Source organism: Cucumis sativus, unplaced genomic scaffold (assembly GCF_000004075.3).
Source record: "Cucumis sativus cultivar 9930 unplaced genomic scaffold, Cucumber_9930_V3 scaffold94, whole genome shotgun sequence".
NCBI classification, from domain to species: domain Eukaryota; kingdom Viridiplantae; phylum Streptophyta; class Magnoliopsida; order Cucurbitales; family Cucurbitaceae; genus Cucumis; species Cucumis sativus.
Genome location: NW_022279583.1, coordinates 120546 through 145674, shown reverse-complemented (window position 1 = coordinate 145674; position 25129 = coordinate 120546). Strand labels below are relative to the sequence as shown.

The 25129-nt window shown below is 28.5% G+C and overlaps 1 protein-coding gene across 1 annotated transcript; it reads left to right on the top strand.

The window, feature by feature from the left end:
• Positions 1 to 5028: 5028 nt before the first annotated feature.
• Positions 5029 to 8154, top strand: LOC116406388 (CBL-interacting protein kinase 2-like). The gene is made up of 2 exons (XM_031890102.1): positions 5029 to 5219; positions 6092 to 8154. Exon 2 carries the CDS (start codon positions 6401 to 6403, stop codon positions 7811 to 7813), a length of 1413 nt encoding a protein of 470 aa, XP_031745962.1. The 5' UTR covers positions 5029 to 5219; positions 6092 to 6400; the 3' UTR covers positions 7814 to 8154.
• The last annotated feature ends 16975 nt before the right edge of the window (positions 8155 to 25129 follow it).

Genomic DNA, 25129 nt, shown 5'->3' with positions numbered 1-25129 from the left:
TAAAAGGGTATTCAAGTAAATGACTCACACCATGAGGAAGACGACAAAATAAGAAACAAATAGGGTAGAGAAATGGAGAAAACGGGAAGGAAGAGACGTGTGTGTGTCTGTTACCCAATACGATGAATGGTGCAGCCTGGAGCTTTCTCGTTGTCCTTACGTGTGTTTTGATGATTGGTGGGAGTCATCAAGTTAGGTGACGGGTGTTGAAGCCTTCTCTCATAAACTGCTCACTTGGTCACTCGTAGTACCCAAACCCAACACCTCTTTCTTTCTTTCTTTATTATTATTGTTATTATTTTGAGGCAACAGCGAGACAGTACTCTACCTAACCACACCTCATTTTCCTCTTCATTTTTTCTTGGAATTACCTTTTTCTACTCCCAATCCTTTCATTTGATTTTTTCCACCAGTATTTATAGATATGTGAACCTTTTAATACTCGGCACATATTCAACCATTTTCTAGTTTGAGGGGACAATTTAGTTTTTCTTTGATCCTAGTTCAGTGCATGTTTAATAAAATAAATCAATTTTTACTATATCATATAAAATTAATTTTTTAAAAAATTAATAACATGTTTCATAATCATTTTAACTATTTACAAGTTATAATACAAATTTATATATATATACAACTAAGATAAATGTCGATAGAAGTCTACGATTGAAGTATGCTAATAAAAAACTATCAACATTTATCGGTGGTAGAAATTAATAGAATTTTATAGTTATAGAGGTTGATAGAAGTATGTCAAAATCTATCATTAATAAATAATATTGATAAAAGTTTATCGGTAATAAATATGAGACCAACAACGTGAACCATATGTTTTTTCTTGTTCATTTAAATGAATTTGTGAAAATTTCTCCATTTTTTTTCATTTTTTTCCCTTATATAAGAAAATTTTGTAGTGCCTAAAGAAGTTTAGACATGTGGTTTCCACCAGAGACAAGATGTTGAAATTTGTTTCTATCTCATTTTGTTAATCTTTTTTAATCCAATTTGATTGACCACAACTCTTAACAAATCTGCTTTACTTTCTACTTTCTACTTTCTAAGCCAAACAATTATTGAATGTATAATCAATAAGTTATAATATTATATATTAAATAATTAAAGCTTTTACGAATCTTCTTTTGTTTTTCTTTTGTAATTAAATGCACTATTTTAACTCTTAATCTATCTTTAATTTTCTCATTAAATTAAACCCGGACTTCCCAATTATCATTTTTCTTTACAAAACCAAGCTTTTAAATATTATATATCTACTTTTATTTTCAAATATAATTAAATAAACTAAATATTACTATATTTATAAATATTTTGAAATTTTTTATTATCTAAAATAAAATTTCCTATTTCATGTCATCTAAGTTTATTTACATGTTTTTATTTTTTTAAGAAATGATGTCAAGTTTGAAAATATTAATTTTATGTTTTAAAATTTGAATAAGAACGTAAGGTTGTGTTTTGAAGTGATTTTGAGATCAAAATCATTTTTTCTTCGAATGATATTGTTTCGAATGAAGTAAAAAGTTGATTTTAATTAGAAAAATAAAATAATATCAAATTGATTTGAGAAAAGATAAGACACCGCGGGACATTAAATTGTGAATAACACAAACAATTATATACGTTTTGAATTTTCTTTTAATATCTATATATAACATATATCAACTATGCATATAAAAACTTATCTTTAATTAGTTAAATAATTATTTTTCAAATAAAAAATACAATTAGTAACGGAATAATTTTAAATTAACTTTTGAAACTAAATTGAAAGGAAAATCAGTTATAAGAGTTTGGTAGAAAAAGAAATTATGTTTTGTTATTTTGTTTCTATTTTTAGAAAAAGGAAAGTTTGGTACATAATAAAGTTTTATTGTTGAAAAGTCATTTTACAAAATGAATGATAAGCTCAAACTCTTTTTTTCTAAAAACCAATACCTCTCACTATCACTTCCAAACAAACCAAATCTTATAAAATAAAAGTGATGAGGAAACAAGTGTACTTTTAAAAGATAGAAACAAAACAATAAATTGGTCATTAAAATGAGTATAAATTTCGTAGTTAAATTTAGGGCAAATGTTATTGTTTAAAAGAATAAGAATATGTTTTTTTAATAGATGAAAAATGTTGGATGTTCTTTTATTTTCTTTCCTATTTTTTTTTCTTTTTTAACATAGAGAAAGGCATCCAAAATTGAAGAAGGAAAAAGTCCCAACACCTCCTAAAATCTTTCAAACTTTAAGAATTAAAAAACCAAAGGTATTAGAAGAGTTTTTTTTCCCTTCAGCTATTAACTAAATATCTGTAATTGTTAGATTTAATGGAAAATTTTAACTATAACCTACAGTTTTTTTTTCTTTGAACAATCGTAATGTATATATAACTATTCATACCTTCTGTGTGCCTATTTTGAACACAATATGTGATTATTATAGTTATACGATCTACATTTCATAGTCGTCTTCTTTTCTACCGTCTTTTGAAACTATAACTTAATTATAACTTTTTTTAATTAGAATTAAAACTTATTAATTTAAAATTTAATTTATATAGAACAAAATAAAAGATCTAACATTATCGTGGGTTGAGTTACATGTCGATTCAATTAATCATGACTCTACCTCAAAGCTTGATAGTAAAAACAAATAACAAATGGTGGACCATGCACAATAAATAGAGGAGATGAAGAAAATGATCAAGGAGATGAGTTAGACACAGAGAGATCCGTGATCACTTGGGGTATTCACTTTTCAATGTTTAATTTGCTTAGTTTTTGCATCTGTGATATTCTAATTATACTTTTATGTTATTTGTAGGTTTGACGTCTGTTAATTACAGTGCACTAGAGCATTAACTTTCGAGTTTTTTTTTTTTAATGTATTTGTTTTGAATTATGTAATTGTTTTTTTTTGTGTTGAACATATTTCATGAATCATTTTGTAATGAATGAAAATATTTTCATTTTAATCATTTTACTACAAATTTTACTACATTGGGGCTTAGTTAAAATAAAAAGAAAAATATATTTAATAATAAAATAAAAAAATAATAAAAAAAAATGACAAAATAAATAAAAGATTTAAAGCCTTCTGCGACGCCACGCTGCGGAAGCCTTTTGCGACGTGTTGACGCATGCGTCAAGGAAATCTTCCTCGTTGTTGACGTGGTCTACGTCGGAGAAAGTATCATCGATGGGCTTTCCTCGACGTGTCTGCCGACATAGTCCCTAACGTTGCGGTAACCTTCTGCAACGTTGGTGAGGGTTTTCGGCAACGTGTTGCTGCACAGAGAAAAGTCTTATTTCTTGTAGTGAAAAGACGTACCAAAGTACAACTAACTCCTAGGTAGTAAACATCATAAAATAGGTTGAACGACAAACCTCAGTGTTCCTTCTATTGGCACTATTCGCACAAGGTTTCTAAAGAAACGTATTTCGTAGAGTTGAACTTGTGTTGATGTTATGTTTGTGTTTATTTGATGCAAAATAGTTTGATCTCTAGTACTTGATTTTTTGATTTTTTTTTTTTTTGTTGATTGCTTAGGTTTGATATTCAAATTGAAGTCTTGAAAGAATATTTGTATCTCCAAAGAACTTGAGCTTTAAGGAGTAGTTTAAAAAGTTTCTCCCAATTACAAAAAGCAATTTGTTAGCACAAGGTTTTCGAAGAAATATGTTTCGTAGAGTTGAACTTGTATTGATGTAGGTTACAATGCGATGTGGTTCGATTTCTAGTACTTGATCATCTTTTTCTCTATAGGTTAAATGCTTATACTTGATGTAGTTCAGTTTCAAGAGCTTGGAAGTTTTTTGAATGTTGAGAAAATTCTCTTTAGGCTCTGAGAAGTCTAAATTGTTGGACCTTACAAATGGAGATAAATTTTAGTTATTAAGTGGACTTTATCGGCTTGGGCTTGGTTGACCTTTGGATCGAACCCCTGAGTCCAACCATATAGATTTTGACCTTATTTAGTATTTGTGCTAAATTAAATCTAATTTTGAACTCAATTGAACTTTAGCCTAAATAAATAATATTTAATTGGATCAAAATAATTAATTTTATCCAACAATTTTGATGAAAACACGTGGCTTCACTAGAATTTATCAGTTTATGTATTTAATTTCAATTTGGAGCACATATTAGCCTTTAGTTAGTCTAGATTTCCATAGTTAATTTGATAAATAAGGTTCACTAAATAAAAGTGTTAAATGTATAAATAGAAAAACATCACAATCCATAAGATATACATTATCTCTTTACTGGATGCTTACCATTCTTGCTTGGTACTAGTACTAGCATAATGTGTGTGAAATGAGTACCAAATTGATATTAAGTTATAAGAAATGAGCATCACATTGATATTAAGATAATGATTTATAAATACATGCAAATCCTCCACAATCAAGTCACCTTAAACATGATTCAAGCATATCATGAAAAAGTCATACAAATAAGGGGCGTAGATCAAGCATTAGCATACATATTTAAATGGTTTGATTAATTGAATAATGAGTTTTAAATGGCCACGTTTTGGTTAGCTTTCATTTTATTATGTACCATTCCAATAGTTTCTTTGTACAAAGTCTAATTTAATTTAGATGTGAAGAAAAGGCATCATCAATCCCAATGTTAAATCTCAAATCCCAAACCACATATTTTAAACTTAAAGAGAAGAAGAAAGTAATAATTTAGTCATCAAATTGACAGAAACGCGTAATAAACTATAAAGTTAGATCTTAAACTTCCAACCATATATTGTTTTTCCTTATTTTCTTAAAAAGAAAATAAGTTTAAATACCGTTGAACCCTAAAATAAAAAAGAAGAAAAGAAGAAAAAGCAAATATTAAAAGTTAAAGAGTAATGAGTGATGAGCACCACACAAATTCAAATGATGGGAATGAGATGGCAGAATCTGTACTTTGATGAAAGTTGGAGGGTCTTTTCGTCAATTCATTACATATGTATGAGACGGTTATGGTGTCTTTCAAAGGACCACACTATTAAAATCGAGTCCTCTGTCCTCTGCTTATCAATTCCAAACTTGTGCATTTTCATTTTCATTTTCATTTGCGTTTAGGGTTTGAGTTTTTCACAATTTCACCTTTACCTCAATTCCATTACCTACATTCTCAACCTTCTTCCCTGTTTTCTACCTAGTTTTTTCAAATTTCATCAACTCATTCTCGATTACTCCAGTTTCTCGGTAAGTCATTGTAATTAGATGATTTTGATGTCGAGTTTTTTTTTTTTTTTTTTTTTTTAATTTTGTTTCAAGGTATTGAAATCTGATTTCTGCGTCTATTTATTGTTTATGTTCGATTTTTTTTTTATTATTATTTTTTGGTTTTGGAGATTGAGAGGATATGAAGTTTCTTGATGTGTTCACTTCAGCTCACTGTGTGTATTGGCCAATACGGCTTTGTTATTGTATTATTTTCAATTAAGCACTGCAATTATATGATTTTGTTTTGGTGTTCTTCCTATTGATTTTGTTTATTAGATGTTTTTTTTTTTTTGAAATATTGTTTATTAGATGTAGATCTCGGATTAATGATATTTGATGCTGAAGTTATGAATCGGCATTTCTTTTATTTCTTGTTCTCTTCGTGTTCTGTTTGGTTCCGAGAATGAGTGGATATTGATTTTTCTACATCTCTTCTCTCTCTCGATTTGTCAAAGTTATGAATCACTGAGTACTTGTTAATTTGGCTTCTGAGTTATTTTTATTTTTTAATCGGTTTAATACTTTCCATCATTAATTGGAAACATGTGACTGTGCAACCTTATTCTTGCACCATGAGATTTTTCTAGATTAATATTTTCCTCTGTCTGCATCTATATCGCTATTGTTGGCTTCGCCGTTTGGTTTGTGTTTCAGGTCGCGAGTTTTCTCTCTCCTGGGAATTGGATGGTTCATTCATTCTTATTTCATGTTATATACGTGATTATCTTGGACTTTAATCAGTTATATCCATGTCAACTACATATTTGAATATAAAAATATTAGATTTAGTGTTATGTGATTTTCAATTTTAATTTCACCCAATTCTTTCTGACTCGTCTCATGTTCTGCAGTTTGATTCAAGGCACTTGGGAATGCTGAAATATGTGTGTGCAAGTCGAGCCTTTCTTCTCTGACGTTGATGATGAGGCTATTCACCATCGTGGATGCGCTCTTACGCCCTTCATGAAATTGGTTATTTAATTCGTCAACCGTACAGATTGGGATGCCAAATGCTCACTGCATCTTGCAATACAAGAGAACTTGTATTCAAGCATAGCGATAGCGAAGATGGTTGAGTTTATATCTAAATATTAGTTGACTGATTGTTTTGTCCAGTGGTAGTAGCTGTTACTATTTTGTTTTAGTGAAGTACTTTTGTCATGGAGAACAAAGGGGCTATCTTGATGGAACGTTATGAATTAGGAAGGCTGCTGGGGCAGGGGACCTTTGCCAAGGTTTACTATGCTAGAGACATTAAAAGTGGCTTAAGTGTGGCTATTAAAATTATTGACAAAGAAAAGATCTTGAAGGTTGGAATGATCGATCAAATCAAGAGGGAGATCTCTGTCATGAGATTAATTAAGCATCCCAACGTCGTTGAGCTTTATGAGGTTATGGCAAGTAAAACCAAAATTTACTTTGTCATGGAATATGTCAAAGGTGGCGAGCTATTCAACAAGGTATCCAAAGGAAAGCTTAAAGAATCTGTTGCACGGAAATATTTCTGGCAGCTGATCAGTGCTGTTGATTATTGCCATAGTCGAGGGGTATGCCATAGAGATTTGAAACCGGAAAATTTATTATTGGATGAACATGGTAATCTGAAGGTTTCTGATTTTGGGTTGAGTGCTCTTGCTGAATCTAAACGCCAAGATGGACTTCTCCATACTACTTGTGGAACCCCTGCTTATGTCGCTCCAGAAGTCATTAACAGGAGAGGTTATGATGGATGCAAAGCTGATATTTGGTCGTGCGGAGTGATTTTATATGTTTTATTGGCCGGTTATCTCCCTTTCCATGATCCTAATCTAATGGAGATGTATAAGAAGATTGGAAAAGGAGAATTTAAATTTCCCAACTGGTTTGCGCCAGAAGTGCGCAAGCTGTTGTCAAAGATATTAGATCCTAACCCAAATACCAGGATATCAATTGCCAAAATAATGGGAAGTTCTTGGTTAAGGAGGGAGTTGAATGTGAAACCACAAGTTAATACAGCAGAGGAAGTGAATGAAGGGGATCCTTTGGATCTTGATGCAGTTTTTGTGTCGACAGCCGAGGACAGAAACTCTGTTAAAGATCAGAAGCCAGAAATGGAAAAGCCATTGAATTTAAATGCTTTCGACATAATCTCCTTGTCATCAGGTTTTGATTTGTCAGGATTATTCGAGGAGGCTGATCTAAAGAAAGAAGTGAGATTCACATCAAACAAGCCTGCTTCCGTGATCATCTCAAAACTGCAAGACATTGCAAAGTGCCTGAAATTGAAAATCAAGAAGAAAGACAGAGGCCTACTGAAGATTGAAGGGTGTAAGGAAGGTCGAAAAGGAGCGGTATGTATTGATGCAGAGATTTTTGAAGTTACCCCATCATTCCATATAGTGGAAATGAAGAAGTCAAACGGAGATACATTGGAATATCGGAAGATAATGAAAGATAACATAAGACCTGCCCTGAAGGACGTTGTGTGGACCTGGCAAGGTGAACACGAACAGCAACGGAGACAGCTATTACCAGCAGAACAACAACAACAAGGACATGAAGCTCAACAACAATCTTCTAGTGATTCATTATAAATAACGCAGGACTGGTGGAGGCGTCTTCCTAGACTATGAGGTACCATATTCTCGGCCCTATCTTTTGTGTGTTATGGAACAGGCTATATAGGAAACATTTTGTAATAATAATATGTTATTTGTTAACATTACTATGTCTGAAGGATTATTGATTTGTTTGTGTTTTAAGTTTCTTTCTCCATATCTTGACTTGTAAGAGTAGACTGGTAGAATGATATCCAAGTTCATAACATTATGTATCATATGGAGATCTTGAATAAGAGTAGAATCAAGGGGTCCAAAATTGTAAGCTTTGATGGAAATTAAATGATTAATAAATAAATAATTCTCTTATGAAACAATATAAGCACTATCAAATATAACCTTAATTTTGCAATTAATGGCTTTATCTTCAGAAATAATTTGAGAATTATTATTATTATTATTATTTTAATTAAAACTTGAATCTATTCGTTTCACAATATCTTATGTAAAATTGTGATTGCCTGAATTCTTTTAGATGCTGCTTTACTATTTGGTTTATAGCTTCACAGTTCCATTTGTTATTATTATTATTTTCTCAATTCGATTTTAATAATTTTAGGTCAGATTAATGGGGTGGAGGTTTAGGGTAATGACATTATCATTGGAAACTACGATAGTTTTAACCTACCATCATGGTATTACACCCCTTTTTTTCTTTCTTTCTCCAAACCTCAATCTTTCACTCCCTAAACCTCCAATTTTTCTTTCTTTCTCAAAAACTTCAATTTTCAGGTTTTTTTTTTGTCCAATTTTCTTTCTTTTCTCCCAAATCAATCACTTCAATTTCATGGCTGCCTATCTTCTTCTTTACCATGAAAGTTTCATTTTTCTTTCTTCTTATCTCAAGCTCCACTCCCATAACTTTCATTTTTTCTCATAATATATTTGCAAATTGAAAAAAATATTACTCTACACTACAAATCGAAAGATTTGATTCAGCCAATTAGGTTTTCTTCTATGAAACTTGTTAGGGTTTTAATATACACATAATGAAAAAACTTGAATTTGGACGGAGAAAATAGAGGAATTTAGTCCAAGAGCAATTAAAGTTGCAACAAAGAAATGGGCTAGAAGTATGGAAATTTCCTTTCAAAAAATGGGAGGTTAAGATTTGGAAAATAAAAAAACCAATTGAGAGTTGGGGAAAAAAAGAAAAGCAAATAAATAGAGATAAAAGAAGGAAACAATTTTTTTTGTATTTTGTAAACTAACTCTATCACTTTGGCTCGTCGAAAATTCTCGCTGGCAACATGACTAGAGTTTTGTGGAGATTTGTTGCCGAGAGTTGGAAGGTTGGTTGATGAGTGGCTTGACTTTGGTTCAGGAGAGCTTGAAAATTGTCTTCGTTAATTTCAGAAATTAACAAAAAAGAAAAAAAGAAAAAGGTGCAATCCATCATTTTGTGTTAGTCAAACTAACTGTCTATAATTTGAGAAATCATTTAAAACTATTTTTCAAATTTTGAAGCTAAAATATTTATTTTAAAAGTTCAATAATCAAATAGACATCAATATCAAATCTCATGAGTTAAAAGAGTCCATTTTATCCTCTAGTAAATTTAAAATTTTAAAATTAAATAAAAATCTAAGTCTTAACTGATATCAACTTTGTCTCTTCCTCCCACCTCCTACTACTACCTCCTCACTCTTCATATTATCATCCCTTTTCTTCTCCTTTTTCCCATCTTCTACTCTCTTTTTTTGAACTATCTCCTTTTAATGTGTTTATGAGAAAAAAAATTATAAAAGACAACAAATTCTTATTATAATTTCAAACAACCGCTAAATTCTTCAACCACTCCCACTCCCACTCCCACTCTCGCTCTTAAATTTAATATCCAAGAAAAATCGTGAATGACATTTAAAAGATTCCAATTCTTCTTGACTTGACTTTTGACAGTGTTAAAATAACAGTAAAAAAAACTATGAAATCATTTTCTTTCGTAACTAAAATAATACAACTTAGTTGTGTATTCCAGTATACAACTTTCATGTGGTGATGTGGAGTAAAGTCGTAGAACCTGTACACAATTTATATTAAAATATTAGACACAGTATACGACTTTGAGTAATTGTGTACGGGTTACACAACTTTATTATCCTACTTTTGTCAATTCTCTTTCTTCAACCCTATTTTTGTCGATGACTATTAAAATAACATCATCAAATTCCCTTTTTCAAATTCACTCCTCGTTGATGTATGAAAAACAATGATTGAGTTCGGTTTCATACTTCGGTTCCTATGGCCCAGCCCAAATTTGACGCCAAAATTCAAGGGCCTATTAGAGGAAGCCCGGCCCATTAATCCAATGGTAAGCACGAAATGTCTCTTTTCTTTCGTCTTTTTCTTTACTGCAATATGGCATTGAGTTAAAGCTCCCTTCGATAATCACAAGCCACAATGATTATATTTATATATGTTGAAGCATTTTAATATTTAATAAGTATTTAAATTACAGTTTGGTTTTTGAGAAATTAAACTTTAAATTTCTGTACTAGAGAGATTAAAAGTTCATATTCTAACTATTAAATTTCTATATCTAAAAATCTCTTTCAAAACACTCTACAAATACACATAATCTATGTAACATCTTAGACAAATGGTAAATGAAAAATTGTATATATAAAGAATAAAATTGTGTTTATTTTCTCCTCATTTCCAATTATATTCTATATTTTTTTAAAAAAAAATTTGAATTCATAGCAAAATTTCTACACCAAAAAGTAACTTGCATTTTAAAAATATCTATAAAATTGTAGATCTATGATTAAAATAAAACCAAAACAAAAGGTCAGTCAAACGATGGCAAAGTCTACCTATACAACTTTTATTAAAATTTATATTTCTACATATTTTATTTCTCCTATTATAAAAAATGAAGGTTAATTATTTCATTTTTTATAGCAAAATAAAAAATTAATGAGACATTATACAAAATCTGATGTGTGATGTGTCACATATTTATGTAACTGAAGTGGTGTGACGTGGATTCCACGTAGTGTTAGGTTAATATTAAAATGTAACTGTTAATTTCTTTTAATAAAATTAAATGATTAAACTATAATATAATGTAGATATATAATAATATTGCCATATAAAATAAACATATATTCAAAGTCAAATACATTGCTAACCTTATGGATATTGACGTAAGTTACGTGTAAAAATATAAGACAATTTTAAATGATCAAATGTGAATCTTGTAATTTTTTTCTTATTTCTCGGACAAATAGTGTGAATCGTGTTTTAAGCAATGTAATTACACATATTTAAATATATATACACTAAGTAATACAAGATCAAGAATAATACAATCACATATAATAATCAAATCGATACGTAAAGAAGATTAAAAAAAAGTGATATATGATTGATCTTGTTAGAGAATCGAGACTTGAACATGTAATGTTTCTAAATCACCTATTATGATATCAACTTAAATAATCAATTCATCCAAAATCTTAAGTTAGTAGTTAAAGACAAATTTAATTATATACTACTAACAAAATCAACGTATGCGTATTTCAACTAATCTTACGAGAGAACCCACATGATCTTATAACTAATAGAAAAATTCAATTAGATAATAAAAGAATTTAGAAAAAAATAGCCTCTAGCACTTTTTTTTTTTTTTTTTTTTGCATATTATGAATATGCCACCTATGATAAGTAATTAATGATATCTGATGAGTATTAGATGGATATTAGACGGTTATCGAAAGACTATCAGAGTACTATCGGAGGGTTATCGCTTTTAAAGTTACTACTTTTGCAAATTTAAAAAATGTTGTAACATAAGGTCTATTGTTATAAATTTTTTTGCAATTGTTATAAATCTTTTTGCTATTTTTGCAAAAGCTTCTAATTAGTAATCTCTTTTAAATCAGAAATACTACTCATTCAGCTATCACTATTACTAATAACTAACAGTAGAATAGGAGTCGCACTCTACCCATTCTGCCTAGAAGAGATGTCTTCTCATTTACTCATTTTTTTTATTGGGATACAATACAACGTTCAACCTTTTAGTACATTTTGCTTTTTTGTCGTAGCCAACTAAAGGTCAATCAAATGTTCTAATTCTATAATAGAATATGATTAAGTACTTTTCCTTCTTTAGTTTTGGAGAAGAGTCCTTCGTAATGAGATTGAAAATAGTATACTAGAATACTATCAACCAACTTATAATATGGTTGTGTGATGATTAACTAATTAATAACTTATTTTAGTTAATGAGTCCGACACTATTACTAATTGTTAGAAATTGTCATAATTATTTCTCTAGCAAACCCAAACACGTCTAAAAGTTAAACACTTGGACACAGATTTTTCTTCATGGTCGATCCATAGCTTAGCCTTCATACTTAGCTGAACAAAAATCTTCTCTTATTCCTAATTAGTCCTTGACACAATAGTTTCTCTCTTAGTCAACGTTATTGGTCAAACCTTCGTGAATTCTACAAGTACGTCCTATAATCTTATTGTAATTTTTATGATGTAAGTTGATCACTTTAACTCTTATATGATTGAGTCTATAAGTCGATTTTTCATACTAACGGTCAAATAACTCACTTATCTAAAAATAAGCTAATTGACAAACATCCTCTTAAACCTAAATACTTAACTATATTCCTTACCCACTAGAAGAATCAAATTGAAAGTGGTAGAATTCATGTTAAAGTTTTTAGATCATCTTTTCTATCATTTAATCCTTACTTAAATTTATAATTTTTTAGGAGTCGGACTAGGTTTGAAAAGATTTAGGATGATAATTTGTAAGGATGGAGGTTGTGTGACAATAATATAAAAAGATGATAAAAGTTTTCATTCTAAATCACCTGTATCCAAGCAAAAAAAAGAAATAATAATTGAAGTTTTTGTTAAAGTGATCTCAACTTTCGAAATAAAAGAATGAGAATGGGAGAAGTTTGCCCAATGGGGAATGGAAGGCATTAATATTACCGTCCCCATCTCCTTTATCTTCTTGTCATTAATAATTGTTATAAATGCATGTGACATAAATTCGTTGCCATTCATGAGGGTTGTTCAAATAATGGGGGCCAAAAAGTTGACTCAATTTATTTTACCCAAAGGATATATGTTATTTCCGATATTCAATTTATTTGATGGAAAATATTTTATTTCGGATATTATTTAATTAAAAAATCTTGACTCTTATAAAACTGATATTGTTATATGATAGATTTCTACTTCTTTAATTTCTATATTTTTGTATAATCTAATAATCACTTATATTTCTCCATAACTCATTATCCACCCAAATCCCAACTCCAAGAGACAGATGCATTTTTTTAACTATTAAAGACTTTTTCTTTTGTTCATTTAGATTCTAGTTTAGGTAAAATCTATTTTTATCATATATATATATATACTCTAAGTCGTTTTATAAAAATATCTAATACTATTCCAACTCATTCAAAACTTATATTATTATATATAATATCCAACTTTTATAAATGTAATTTCAAATCTATTTTGAAGTAAAAATTTTATAGCTAAATTAATTTTAACAATACAAATTTAAGGATCACAACAAATATAAAACAATCTATTTTTGAAATAAGTGGCGAAAATCCAAAGATAATCCGTTTGTTTCAATCAATTTTAAGATGGAGCTTCATGTTATCCAAACCAACCTATGGTATCAAAGCTTCTAGTTAAAAGTAATCCACCAAAACACCTAAGAATGATATCTTGTGACATAGTTGCTTGAATTGCTCCTTTTCTATTCATAAGGAAAAGAAAGTTGGTAACAGAGTTATGTTAACCCTTGGTGAGCATTAAAAGTTACCTCTTGCATGTTTGTGGAGAGAAGTATAAAGTTTGAATGAATTATTTAATGAAATTTATGATGATTAAGTTATTAAAATATTTTGGCCCCCACACTTTGTAAAAAATCTTCATATCCAAATTATGAGGCTCTAAGTTCATCAAACATGATTCCTTCAATTATTTATTACCTCGTTTATTTATTTTTAATTATAACAGATCCTAAAATCCTTCATTTCTTATTCATTTTAGTCCCCACATCTCCCATAAACTCCAAAATTAATAATCCTTTCCATAATATTTATCTTTTTAGGTTTACGTCTCCTTATATTTTTTTTTTCTTTTTTTGACTTTTTTTTGACTTTTCTTTAAAAAATGCGAAAATAAAATATATATTTTGTATTAATCTAATTTATTTAAAAACATCCTATTGTTAAAATGTCATATTTCTTGTTTTTTTCTCTCTTGTCCTTCTAAATTTTAAAAATAAGTTGATTGTTTTTTACTCAAATTTGAAAATATATATACACAAAATAACCATATTTTATTCTCTAGATTTAAACAATAATGTTATATTATTTATTGTATATTATTATGCCCATTAACATTCATTAACCCAAAATGGCCCCTAATAATTTAGGTCATATTCGTTTTAAAACATTAGTGCACATACGGGTAATGACAAAAATGATGATTCTTTTTTCTTTTTAAATTCAAATATTAAAAAAAAAAAAAACATTTCAATCCATATAGTTTGAAACTACTTGTGTCTATCTAATTTTAATCAAATCTTAAAATTAAATTCCATCGATTTAGTCTAGATTAAAAATTTGATTTATGTAATTGGATGAAAGTTTGAATTAGTATTTATAATTTTTAGATTTTAGTTTTTATGATTAACTTTCTAAATAATCTTTATAATTTGAATGGTAGGACTAATTTCTAACTTTCTTTTGATCACCTGAGCAACATTTGCAGTTACTTTGTTTTTTTTTTTTATCTTTCATCTATAAATTAATTTCAAATACATATTCATGGTTGAATTAAAATTTATCGTCATTATCTTACTAAATTTGAAAAAAAAAAACATATTAATCATCAAACTTACTATAAATACTAACTTTTAAACCAAATTTATAATTTGAAAGATTTATGAACTATATAAAACAATATAAGTTTGAACATGAACTCGAGGCTACCAAAATAAGATTTGATCATAAATAAAACAAACAGTTATCTTTCTTCTTCTTCTTCTATTTTTTTTCTTTCAATTTTTATGGTCGGTGGATGAATCACTATGCAACGTCATCTATTGGCTATTTTCTACTCATTCTAAAAATGTTAGATTTAGAAGATATTTTTGTAGAATATTGAACACAATGTGTCTCTGACTTCAAAATAAATATATATTAGATTTGAATTACCATTAATTTACTGTTTCCTTATTTTATGCTATTGAAAGGGAGGTTGAATTGGTATTTTTTATGACAAATGAAATGGACAACTAGCAAGAAATGCATAAAACATATAGAAGAGTTAAATAAAAATGTGTTAGCTATATCGTATATGACTAGAGCACGATTTTAATGGAAATTAAATACAAAAAAATATATAAATAATAAGGCACCAATAATATAATGAGAGAGTTTATATGTATATATTGAGTTTATATATATAGATAATCAGTTTATTTTATGATTTATTATAGGTGTGTTTAATTAGGTTGAACATTTTAACCATTTGATACTGATGTGAGTAATTTTAACTAAATTTAAAGTGTACAACCACTCAAAAAATTATTTATAAAAGAATGAGTTAATCGAAAATAAATTATTTTGAGTGAAACATTTCAAGTATAAACTTTATTTAGAAAAAAAGAATTTTTTTTAGTGTGTTTGCTTTCGAATCACTCTCAAATTCTCATAATATATATATGAGAACATTCAAAGTACTCTAATAACGCTAATAATCTCTAGTTTTAAAAAAATGCACACTTAATTAAAGTTGTATCATATGTTGTACAATGTGTTAAAAACTAAGAGAAAAACTAGGGAGACGTTATAAAGAAAACAGAACCAACACAACAGAAAACTTTGGTAATCTAGTTGTCGATGACACAACATCTACATCCGGAGGACCTTAGATCCATGATAAGAGATCATATTGCTCGTGTAGTAATTGACTATTACAATGTTATGACCTAGAGTACAACACTCTAAAAATAGGTCACTGTGCTGAGTATGAACCAACTATGTGAATTATTTGTACAATAACAATTGTCATAACATTAATAGGATCACTCCCCCTTAATCAATATTCACGTCCAATCATAGGTTCAAGCATTCTTGAATAGCTTTTTGATCTCTTATACTCGAGTATGCAGTATCGTAACACATATGTTCTTGAAAGCACAAACCGAAACGTACCACTCGCCTGAATATATCACCAGCCATGCAAAATCAAGAATAATCTTTTTCTCTCAAAACCCTTCGTTCAATAATCTGAAAGAACGGTGTACTGAGAATAACAATCCAAACCGTCCGAGAATAATGGGATATCACAACAAAACATTCGAACAGACTCAACAACCAAATCTAAAATCCAAAATAATAAATAGAATACAATAAAAGAAGTATGACGATATCATAACATAGTTTACCTTTTCATTTTCAATATATATAGGTCACAAACAAACATCACCTAATACTAACGACCAACCGCTATTAGTTATCACCTTTTCGACCCGTCATACCATCGTCACCACTCATACATCATAATCCTATCTATATAACCATGGCAAAAAATGAAAGAAAAAAACAATAAAAAGTAAAAGCTTATTTCATGAAGTAAGAATCTTTTTAAAAGTAATTAGCATAAACAACTTATTATCTAAAATGTAAAGAAAAAGAACATAAAAATGAATTTAAAAAATATGATGTACGAGATTGTTCATTGATCGTTAACTAGGAGTTATATTAGAAATCTGAACCCTACTGGGGATAGAGAAGTGTGAAGACGTAAGTTGTTTGGAAAGGATCTAAAAGAATATGCCCAAAGAAATTAGAAATATATATCGTTCTCAAAAATCTTATGGACATCAAATATTCTCACATAATTTCCTCATTCAAATTTCAATTAAACTTGATTGACTGGTGGGACCTTATTACTTTTATGCTATCTTTTTTTTCTTTCCCTCCCAATATAAACACTATAAACTCACTTGTTCTTTCCTACCTACTATTCTCTTCTTTTTCTTATATTTTTGGGAAGAAAATATATATATTACATACTTTTTCTGCTTCCTGTCATCCACACATGTATTTTTAAAAATCTAATATCTGTTTGTTTTTGGAGAACTTTTTCATTCTTCATTATGTAAAAGAAGTGACATTGAAGTTCTAATCTCGAAGTCAATAGTACAAGTTTTATGTTGGTTGAGTTATGAGTACTTATGTTATCAATGTATCAAAATTTCATTGATGGATTTGTTTTAAATTTTTTCCCATGTGAATAATGTGAAACTATCGAACAAATTTACAAAATATTAATTATTGTTTTGAATTTGATTGTTATTAATTTCGACATCCAATCTTTTCTCTAGACTTTTTATTAACTAAATTTTGTCAAGGAAAAAAGAAGTATAAAAAGCCTCTATCAACTCAAAATTCAAAAGACTTGCTCTTTTTTTAAAAATAAAATAATAATAATAATACTTTTGATCCCATTAAATTAAATTAGAGAAGAAACAAAAGAAAAAAGGCATAAAAGATAAAGAAAAATTGAGCCAATAAAAACTTTAAAATAGACATGGATTTAGAGATTAACAACATTCAAATTCAATTCACCCCAATGAATGCATGCAAAAATATGTAGAAGTGTATTTTAATCGGACCCAATTTCATTTTCAAATATTTTTTAAGAATTTATATTTAACACCTTTAGTTATGAGAAAATGGCAAGAAAAAAAAGTTCATTAATGAACAATATAACCTGTCGGTGTTGGAAATTCTAACAATGGATTCAAAATTAAATGAACATTTTATTATATTTTATAAATATTTTGTTACCATTTCTTTTAAATATTTTTGAAATATATTTTTCTTTCTTTCAATTCATAGATTGGATGGGAAAGTAATTTTTGTGGCTGACTTATTTGTAGGTATAAAAAAAATCTTGTGTAGAAGGTTCTTAATTGTTTGCCCTTTGTATGATAATTTGAAAAAGAGACGAAATTGTTTTGAATTGTAGCAAACAAAAAGATAACAAAAACATTAATTAAAAAGGGAAAGGGAAAAAGAGTTAAGAGGAAAGGGCAGTGATGGAGTCATTTTTGTGACGCTGCGTATAGGAAGCTTTATAATCAATCAATGAGCTATTATCCCTACGATTTGACTTCAACAAAACCAACAGTTCAACCTTTCCGATACTCATCACATCTCTAACTTATATAATTTCTCGGTCGATTACGATATTTTATGTTTTATAAATTTATTGAAATTAATAAAATATATGTTTGAGATATCATTTGAATTCTGTTTTTAAAAACTGTTTTCTAAGTGGTATAGATTTTGAAAATATTTTTATGATATTTAAGACTTTAAATACATAATTATTAAAACAAAATTTAAAACATTTAAAAAGATAGACTATGATGTTATAAATGTAATTTGTTTTTTTAATCAAAATATGTCTAATGTAATGTGTTTGTTTTTTTTGGATAATATTAGTGAATAATTAGCTTGGTTTGGTTAGGTTGGAATATAATGAGTTATACAATAAATAGACTCAACTCAATATAGAAAAATATGAAATAAAAATCAACACAAAATAATTTTAACATATTGTATTATAACTTCCAAATTATTTGAAACTTGTGGTTAGTTTTTCGATAATGATTTTAGTTGGTATAGTTTTAAAATTTTAATTTTTGTGACTTGCCTTTTAACTTGTTTGCAATGGTTTAAATTACAATTCAATTTGTTTGATTATCTTGAATTTTATAAGGAGTGAAAGTTGTCCAAACAAACCAAAGTGTTACAAATTAAATTTTAAGATAAGTTATTTCAAAATAAATTTATATGTTTAGTAACAATCTAAGATGTATTTTTAAAAAATAAGTCTGTATAATAAATTGGTTTATGATAAAAAGTGAAAGCCAACTTTTAGAAAAATGAATTTTGAGTGTTTGATGGTTAATCTCTCTCTTTCCGATGAGACCGTCACCAACCAATTCTTTTGTAATTAATAAAAATTCTTTCACCATAAGAGACCAAACCAATTTTTACATCAAAAGTACTCTTAAAAGAGTTAGCAAAACACATGTGTCTTGTATATTGAGTTTTTATTAGAAGAGTTTAAATAAAAGAATATTTTTTAAAAGACGTTTTTTATCTAAATAATTCCAAACAAACTGAAAAAAAATATAAATAATAGTTTGGAGTTAGGCATCAAGAGACAGTATAAGTAGTTATAATAGACTTTGGATATATACTACTTTTAGGTATACAACAGTACAAACAAAACAAATTTAGAGCAATAATTGCAAAGTATATATAAAATTCCATCAACTTTGGATTCCACACAAAAAGGAGATAAGGACTTGTCATATAAATGAAGAGTGCACCTCTTAAACTTAATATATGTCCCGCCATGTTACCCATTTCTTACGTGCATCTCATTGTCTCGTTATATTCCATATCTTAATATTATTCGATAAAACTTTATGTAATGTAACTCTTTAATATTTAATTAATTGACACATGTCTCATTCAACCACCAATTAATTAAATTTTTTAAGTTCATCTCCATTTGATTAATCTTTTTCTATTATAAATTTGTGGGTAATATTTCTTTTAAAAATTATTCGCTATATATCATGGTTATTTCAATTTGAATATTTTTAGTTAGCTTTTTTTTTCTTCTTCTCATTCTGTCCCAAATATACCCTTAGATATATACTCCAAATCTTCTATATTTCTTCATGAGTCATGGTGCATTATTAAAATTTGAAATACTTGTATGGCTGATAAGTATTGACCTTAATCTCTAAAAAGATTGAGAAAATTTTGAAATACTCTCCCTCTTAAGACATTAAGTAAATGTGTTAAACTCCTAACCTAATATAACCTAATATAGTGGTGGGAGCACATGAGTTCTTTTGAACTTTTTTGATGTGAAACAATTGCATTTCTAATATTTTATTAAAATACAACTAATTTTATTTTTACAAGATATTTAAAAAATTTACCGCATTTGTTATACCAATTTTTTTATTAGCAATGATAATTATATTTTGAAATTAGAGTACTATAATTTAGTCCACCATACCCACCTTCTAAGTTTTTTTTTTTTTTGTCGCATGTTGCTAAACCTTGCTAAAATTTATGTTGTAAATTTTCACCTACTTGGCTCACCCAAAAGTTATTCAACCTTCGACGACATAGCTTCCACCACACACCTTGCATAACTAGTAAGTCAATGCCTCGTGTTGAAACTGCTAATATGACATCCTTCATCATAGTATAACGCAAACATGCCATAAGGATGAATTTCGTCTTCTTTAGAGGAAGTCGTCGTCTCCCTCTTATAAGAAAGATTACATCAACAATTGATCATCTAAAGCTCTTTGATGAACCTGCTACGTTTTTCATATGCTTAAGCTTAACGTTTATGCTTTTTCAACAACATTTTATCTGCATGAACTTCTTCATAAACTGTAATAGACCATCGACAACATCACCAATTAACTTGAATTTGAACTTGTGTGACCCATTTTGTATTAACACATCATTGGCAAGTATGAGACATCCTATTCAAGAACACACAACAAGAATAGGGCATGTTATTCAAGATCACACAGCAAGAATAGAGCATCTTATCCTAGATCACACAACAAGGATAAGGAATTATATCGCGTAGGGTACAAAGATAGTCTCATTTAACTTTTTAACATTACATAAGCATTTCCATCCTTCAAATGATGCCAACATCATAATAACAAAGGTCACCTATCACATGTTACAACATATTTACCATATAAAATCATGAGTAATTGGTTTTAAAATCATTTCTTTTTGTTAGAAGTTAAAATGTTGTTCCACATGAGTAGTTTATTTCCTCATTCTAGTTTTTTAGTTCATTCACATGTCACTCATTTTGAAAATTTAAAGCAAGAGGAACTTCACGTCATCGTGGTTTTCATAGAAATAGATTTAAGGATTTAAATACATTCGAGAAATTCTTTTTAATGAGAAGAACCACTTACAGTCATCATTGACTGGCTTCTAGCCTAGCTTCCTTGGCTAAAAAGACTCCCTTATGCTTCTCGAAATCCTTGTCGAAAATGAGCTCGTTTCTCGTCTTGAATCCTTGGATACTTTTCCAGGTCCTTCTTAACAAATTCAGGGTAAGAGCAGCTTTAAATGACCTGAATTCCTCCATTTATAGGTCTCTTCGACGAGTTTTTTCATGCTGGAATGATTTCTCTCTTGCTGAAGACGAGAAAGTGGTCTAATCTCAAAACGTCACATGTCTGTCTCAACCCATTATCATGAATTCAGATTGGGCAGCGGGGTCCAATCAATCACCGACCTACTGACATCTGGGTCTAGGTAAAGTAGCTTGATTTGCCCATTTGTTTGTTGTGTAACTCTCTTTGCGTAGAGGTATTTTCATCGGATAATCCTTTCACAAATCACATTTTATTAACAGAAGTCTCTTCGCGTATTATTCTTATTGCAAGGCCTTTATCGCGTTGGTAGTATGCGATCAGGGTCTTACAGATTTAGTTATTTCTGCCTGAAAGAAGTATTGTTGTCCTCTATTAATAAATACATATATATATATATATATATAACCTTTGTAATTGACTGCACGTTATCTTTTAAAAAGTTAAAATAGTGACATTTAACTAAAATATGAAGGAAGGGATAGAACTAAAATGAAAGAGTTCCAATTGAATAGAAAAAGATATGAATAGAGTTTTAATTATTTACATTTGTGAGTGTGTGGTTGACAAAAAAAATCCAAAAAGAGAACGAATATTGAAAGGAAAAGGTGATAGGGCAAGCACCTGATCTGTTTGGGTTGTGGTATTATATGAACTTATATACATAATGCCTTACGCTTCTTTCTCATCCTCAAAGTGGCCCAAAAATAAGCTCCACCATAAATTTTGTTTGTGGTACCTTATAACACTCCATAGATTCTTCCCCCCATCATTTCTTATATTTATATCCATTCAAATTTATTCCTTTTTCCCTTTTTTCGTCGGACCTACATATATATAATTAATAATTATGCTTAAGCTCTACTACTTGGATAACAAATGTGTCCTTCTTGCTCATAACTAATCCCTACCTTAAAGCAATGAATGTACTGACGAAAAAGAAAAAAAAATAAAAGCATTGTCAACCCTGCGACGATGTCAATCCTAAAGTTAGCCAATGGAAAGAAGAGGTAGAGGCAAAGGAAGAGGGAAGAAAGAAAGAGGAGTTTTTGCTTTAATCGTCATTTTTATTATTTTAAAGATAAATTGCACATACAACTCTATAAACTATGGGGTTTGTTATAAGTATATCTCATCAATTTTGTTTACCTAATTTTTTTGGTTTATTACTGTATTTTTTAATTTGATCAAATGGGCACATCCTAATTTGTTAATTGTTGCAATTAACATCTTTAGTTTAATAAAATTTTAGTTACTTAGTTAGGTAAATATTTTATTGAAGTAACCTCCTACCAATTTTAAAATACACGAGGAAAATTGATTGAAAAGAATTGAACTAAAATGTAAAAGTTTAGGGTGAAGCTACACCAAACTATACATAGTTTAAGTAGTTGATGGATAAAATTAATTATAACGAACCTTAATTCAAAAGTATTTTATGCAATCTTTTCCAATTTTAGTTTTTTATGTTAACATAAAAAGATAATGGATTAAAATATCACATTAAACGATTTACTTTGAGTTTTTTTTTTTTTTTTCAATTTTAGTCTTTTTTTAAAAACTACCCAACTTTGGTCCATGTAGATCTCATTTAGTACTTCGACAAAAAAAAAAGTTCCCTAAATTGGTTAAATAATTAATAAGAAGAAGAATGGTAAAAAAAATTGACAAATATTTACGAACATATAGCAAAAATTTCAAATTCTATCAGTGGCTATGATAAAAGTCGATCAGTGGCTATCACAGATAGAATCCAAAATTTTGATATAGCTTGTAAATATTTTAATTTATTTTGCTACTTTTGAAAATTCCCATAATAAAAACAATAACAATAATTTCTATATAAAAAATACACCATGAAAATATTTTTTAAAAACTTTTACGTGAAAATCTCATAGCTAGAAAATATTAATAAACTTTTACGTAATAAAATATTAATAGAGACTAAATTGGTTAATTTTCATAAATAAAATTAACAGTCAAAATATTTACGGTCCACGTAACAAAATGAAAAAGTCCATTAAGCTGGTCGTTTTTTAAAATATTCCAGATTTGTCATTCCTTTTCATCGTCTCTCTTCTCTTCCTCTTTTGCGATTTTTTTCCTCTCATTTCTTCTTTTCTTCGGGCATTTTTTTTCTTTTTGTACCATTTTTTTTCAAAGTGTTATTTCGTCAAAAATCATGTACTAAATATAAAATATCTTTTTTTTTTAAACTATTGGTTGTTAAGATCGTCTACCAAATATAAATGATCTTGAAAGAAAAAAACACCATATAAATTTGGTGTATACAAAAAAGTAGCCAAAACGAAACGATCGTTTACCAAATAATCTTTCAAAACTGTTTAAGATCAATTCTAAATGATCGTGTATGAAGAAAGCTTGAAAACAAAAACGTTGAGGTTTGACTACCTAAATTTAAACGATCGTATACCAAATATAAACGATTGTGTACTAAAAAATAGTGAAAAAATAGTTTAGATTTGACCATCCAAATTTAAACAATTATATCTAAACGATCATGTACAAAAAAGATTATTTAGCTAGATTTGGTTAACCAAATTTAAACGATTGAATCTAATTTGATCGTGCAATACTACAAATTTGGCCTTCATGACAAAGGACCATCAAGAAAAATATTTTGCTTGATACAATGTTTATCTTGACAGATATGTCAAGAAAAGCCTCCTTATTTTGTTGAAGAAATACAAAAAAAAATGTAAAAAAAAAAAATGGATTCTTGATTTCCTTGGGCAAAGTTTCCTTAGTTTTGTTGATGGTCCATACATATCAAGAAAACTATTTCTAGATGGACAATAAGTTGACTGACAATGCTCATCAAGTTAGTTATATTTTCTTGATGGACGAGACTCATCAATGGATGATTTTTCTTGATTTACAATGGCCACAATCGAAAAAAAATTAATACATTTTTTTTTTAATTTCTTGATGGGTTTAGAATTTTCTTGATGGGTCTAAGGTTTGTTAATGGACAAATCGAGAAAAATGAAATCTTGATGGGCATTGGCCATTAAGATAAAAAATTATAATTTTGAATTTAAGATAAGATCATGGGCAAGGTCCATCAAGAAAGAAAATGCCCATACAGAAAAAACTATTTGTCTCGAAGTATGAAATTCAGTCCATCGTTAACGGGCTCAAAAAACACGATATTCATCCGTAATATTCTTAAATCTTTACTATTTTTTTCAATTATTACTTTTTATTAATCAATAATACATAATTACTTTTTTAAAAGTTAACTGTTGTAATTATAATTATATTGAAATAAGTGTCTTTACTAAAATTAAATTAGTTATTATGTTAAACTGTAATTCATGTAATAAGTTGAGTTGAAAGTTTGTAGTTTAAGATTTTTAAAGTTTGTAGAAGTTATAAAAGCTAACCAAAATGAGTTTAGCCTAACTAACACTTGTAGTAATTGTGGATAAAAACTAAAGATTTTGGGTTCAAATCTTAAAATTATTTTATAGAATGTAAATATTTTAACGTTTTGCTATTTTTTTAAAAGACCCCGATTAAATTTAAGTATTTTATAATATAAAAATTAAAATTAAACCAAGTGATGTTAAGTATATTAATTTAATAAGCTTGTAAATGGGAGTTAGTCCCTTTGTAAAAAATGTAATTAATTATAAAAATATATTTTCCCAAAATTTTCCACTCTTTAAAATGTTATATTCTTGTTATGGTATGTAATGAATATTATCAATCCTTGTGATAGGTTTGCCAAATTATATGACAATATAAATTTATGGAGGGTGATGTATAAGAAATTATGTATATATATTAACTTTGTGGCTGAATTTGTTTGGTTCTTCTTTTGGACTTTACTTAAAAGACATAGTATACCAACCAATTAGAGGATGTAGGCCTTATGGGTTGTATATACTTTGAATATTCTCCACTTTTTTTTAAATCTGTGATATGAGATATCATGTTGAAATTTTCAACAAATGAAGGGCACATGTCTTCAAAGTGTTTAGAATGATAGGAGTTCTTTTATTATTATTATTACTTTTCACTTGCAAACA

What these genes read in the sequence shown, in the direction of transcription:
- LOC116406388 (XM_031890102.1), top strand. Translation starts at nt 6,401, where the DNA reads ATGGAGAACAAAGGGGCTATCTTGATGGAACGTTATGAATTAGGAAGG.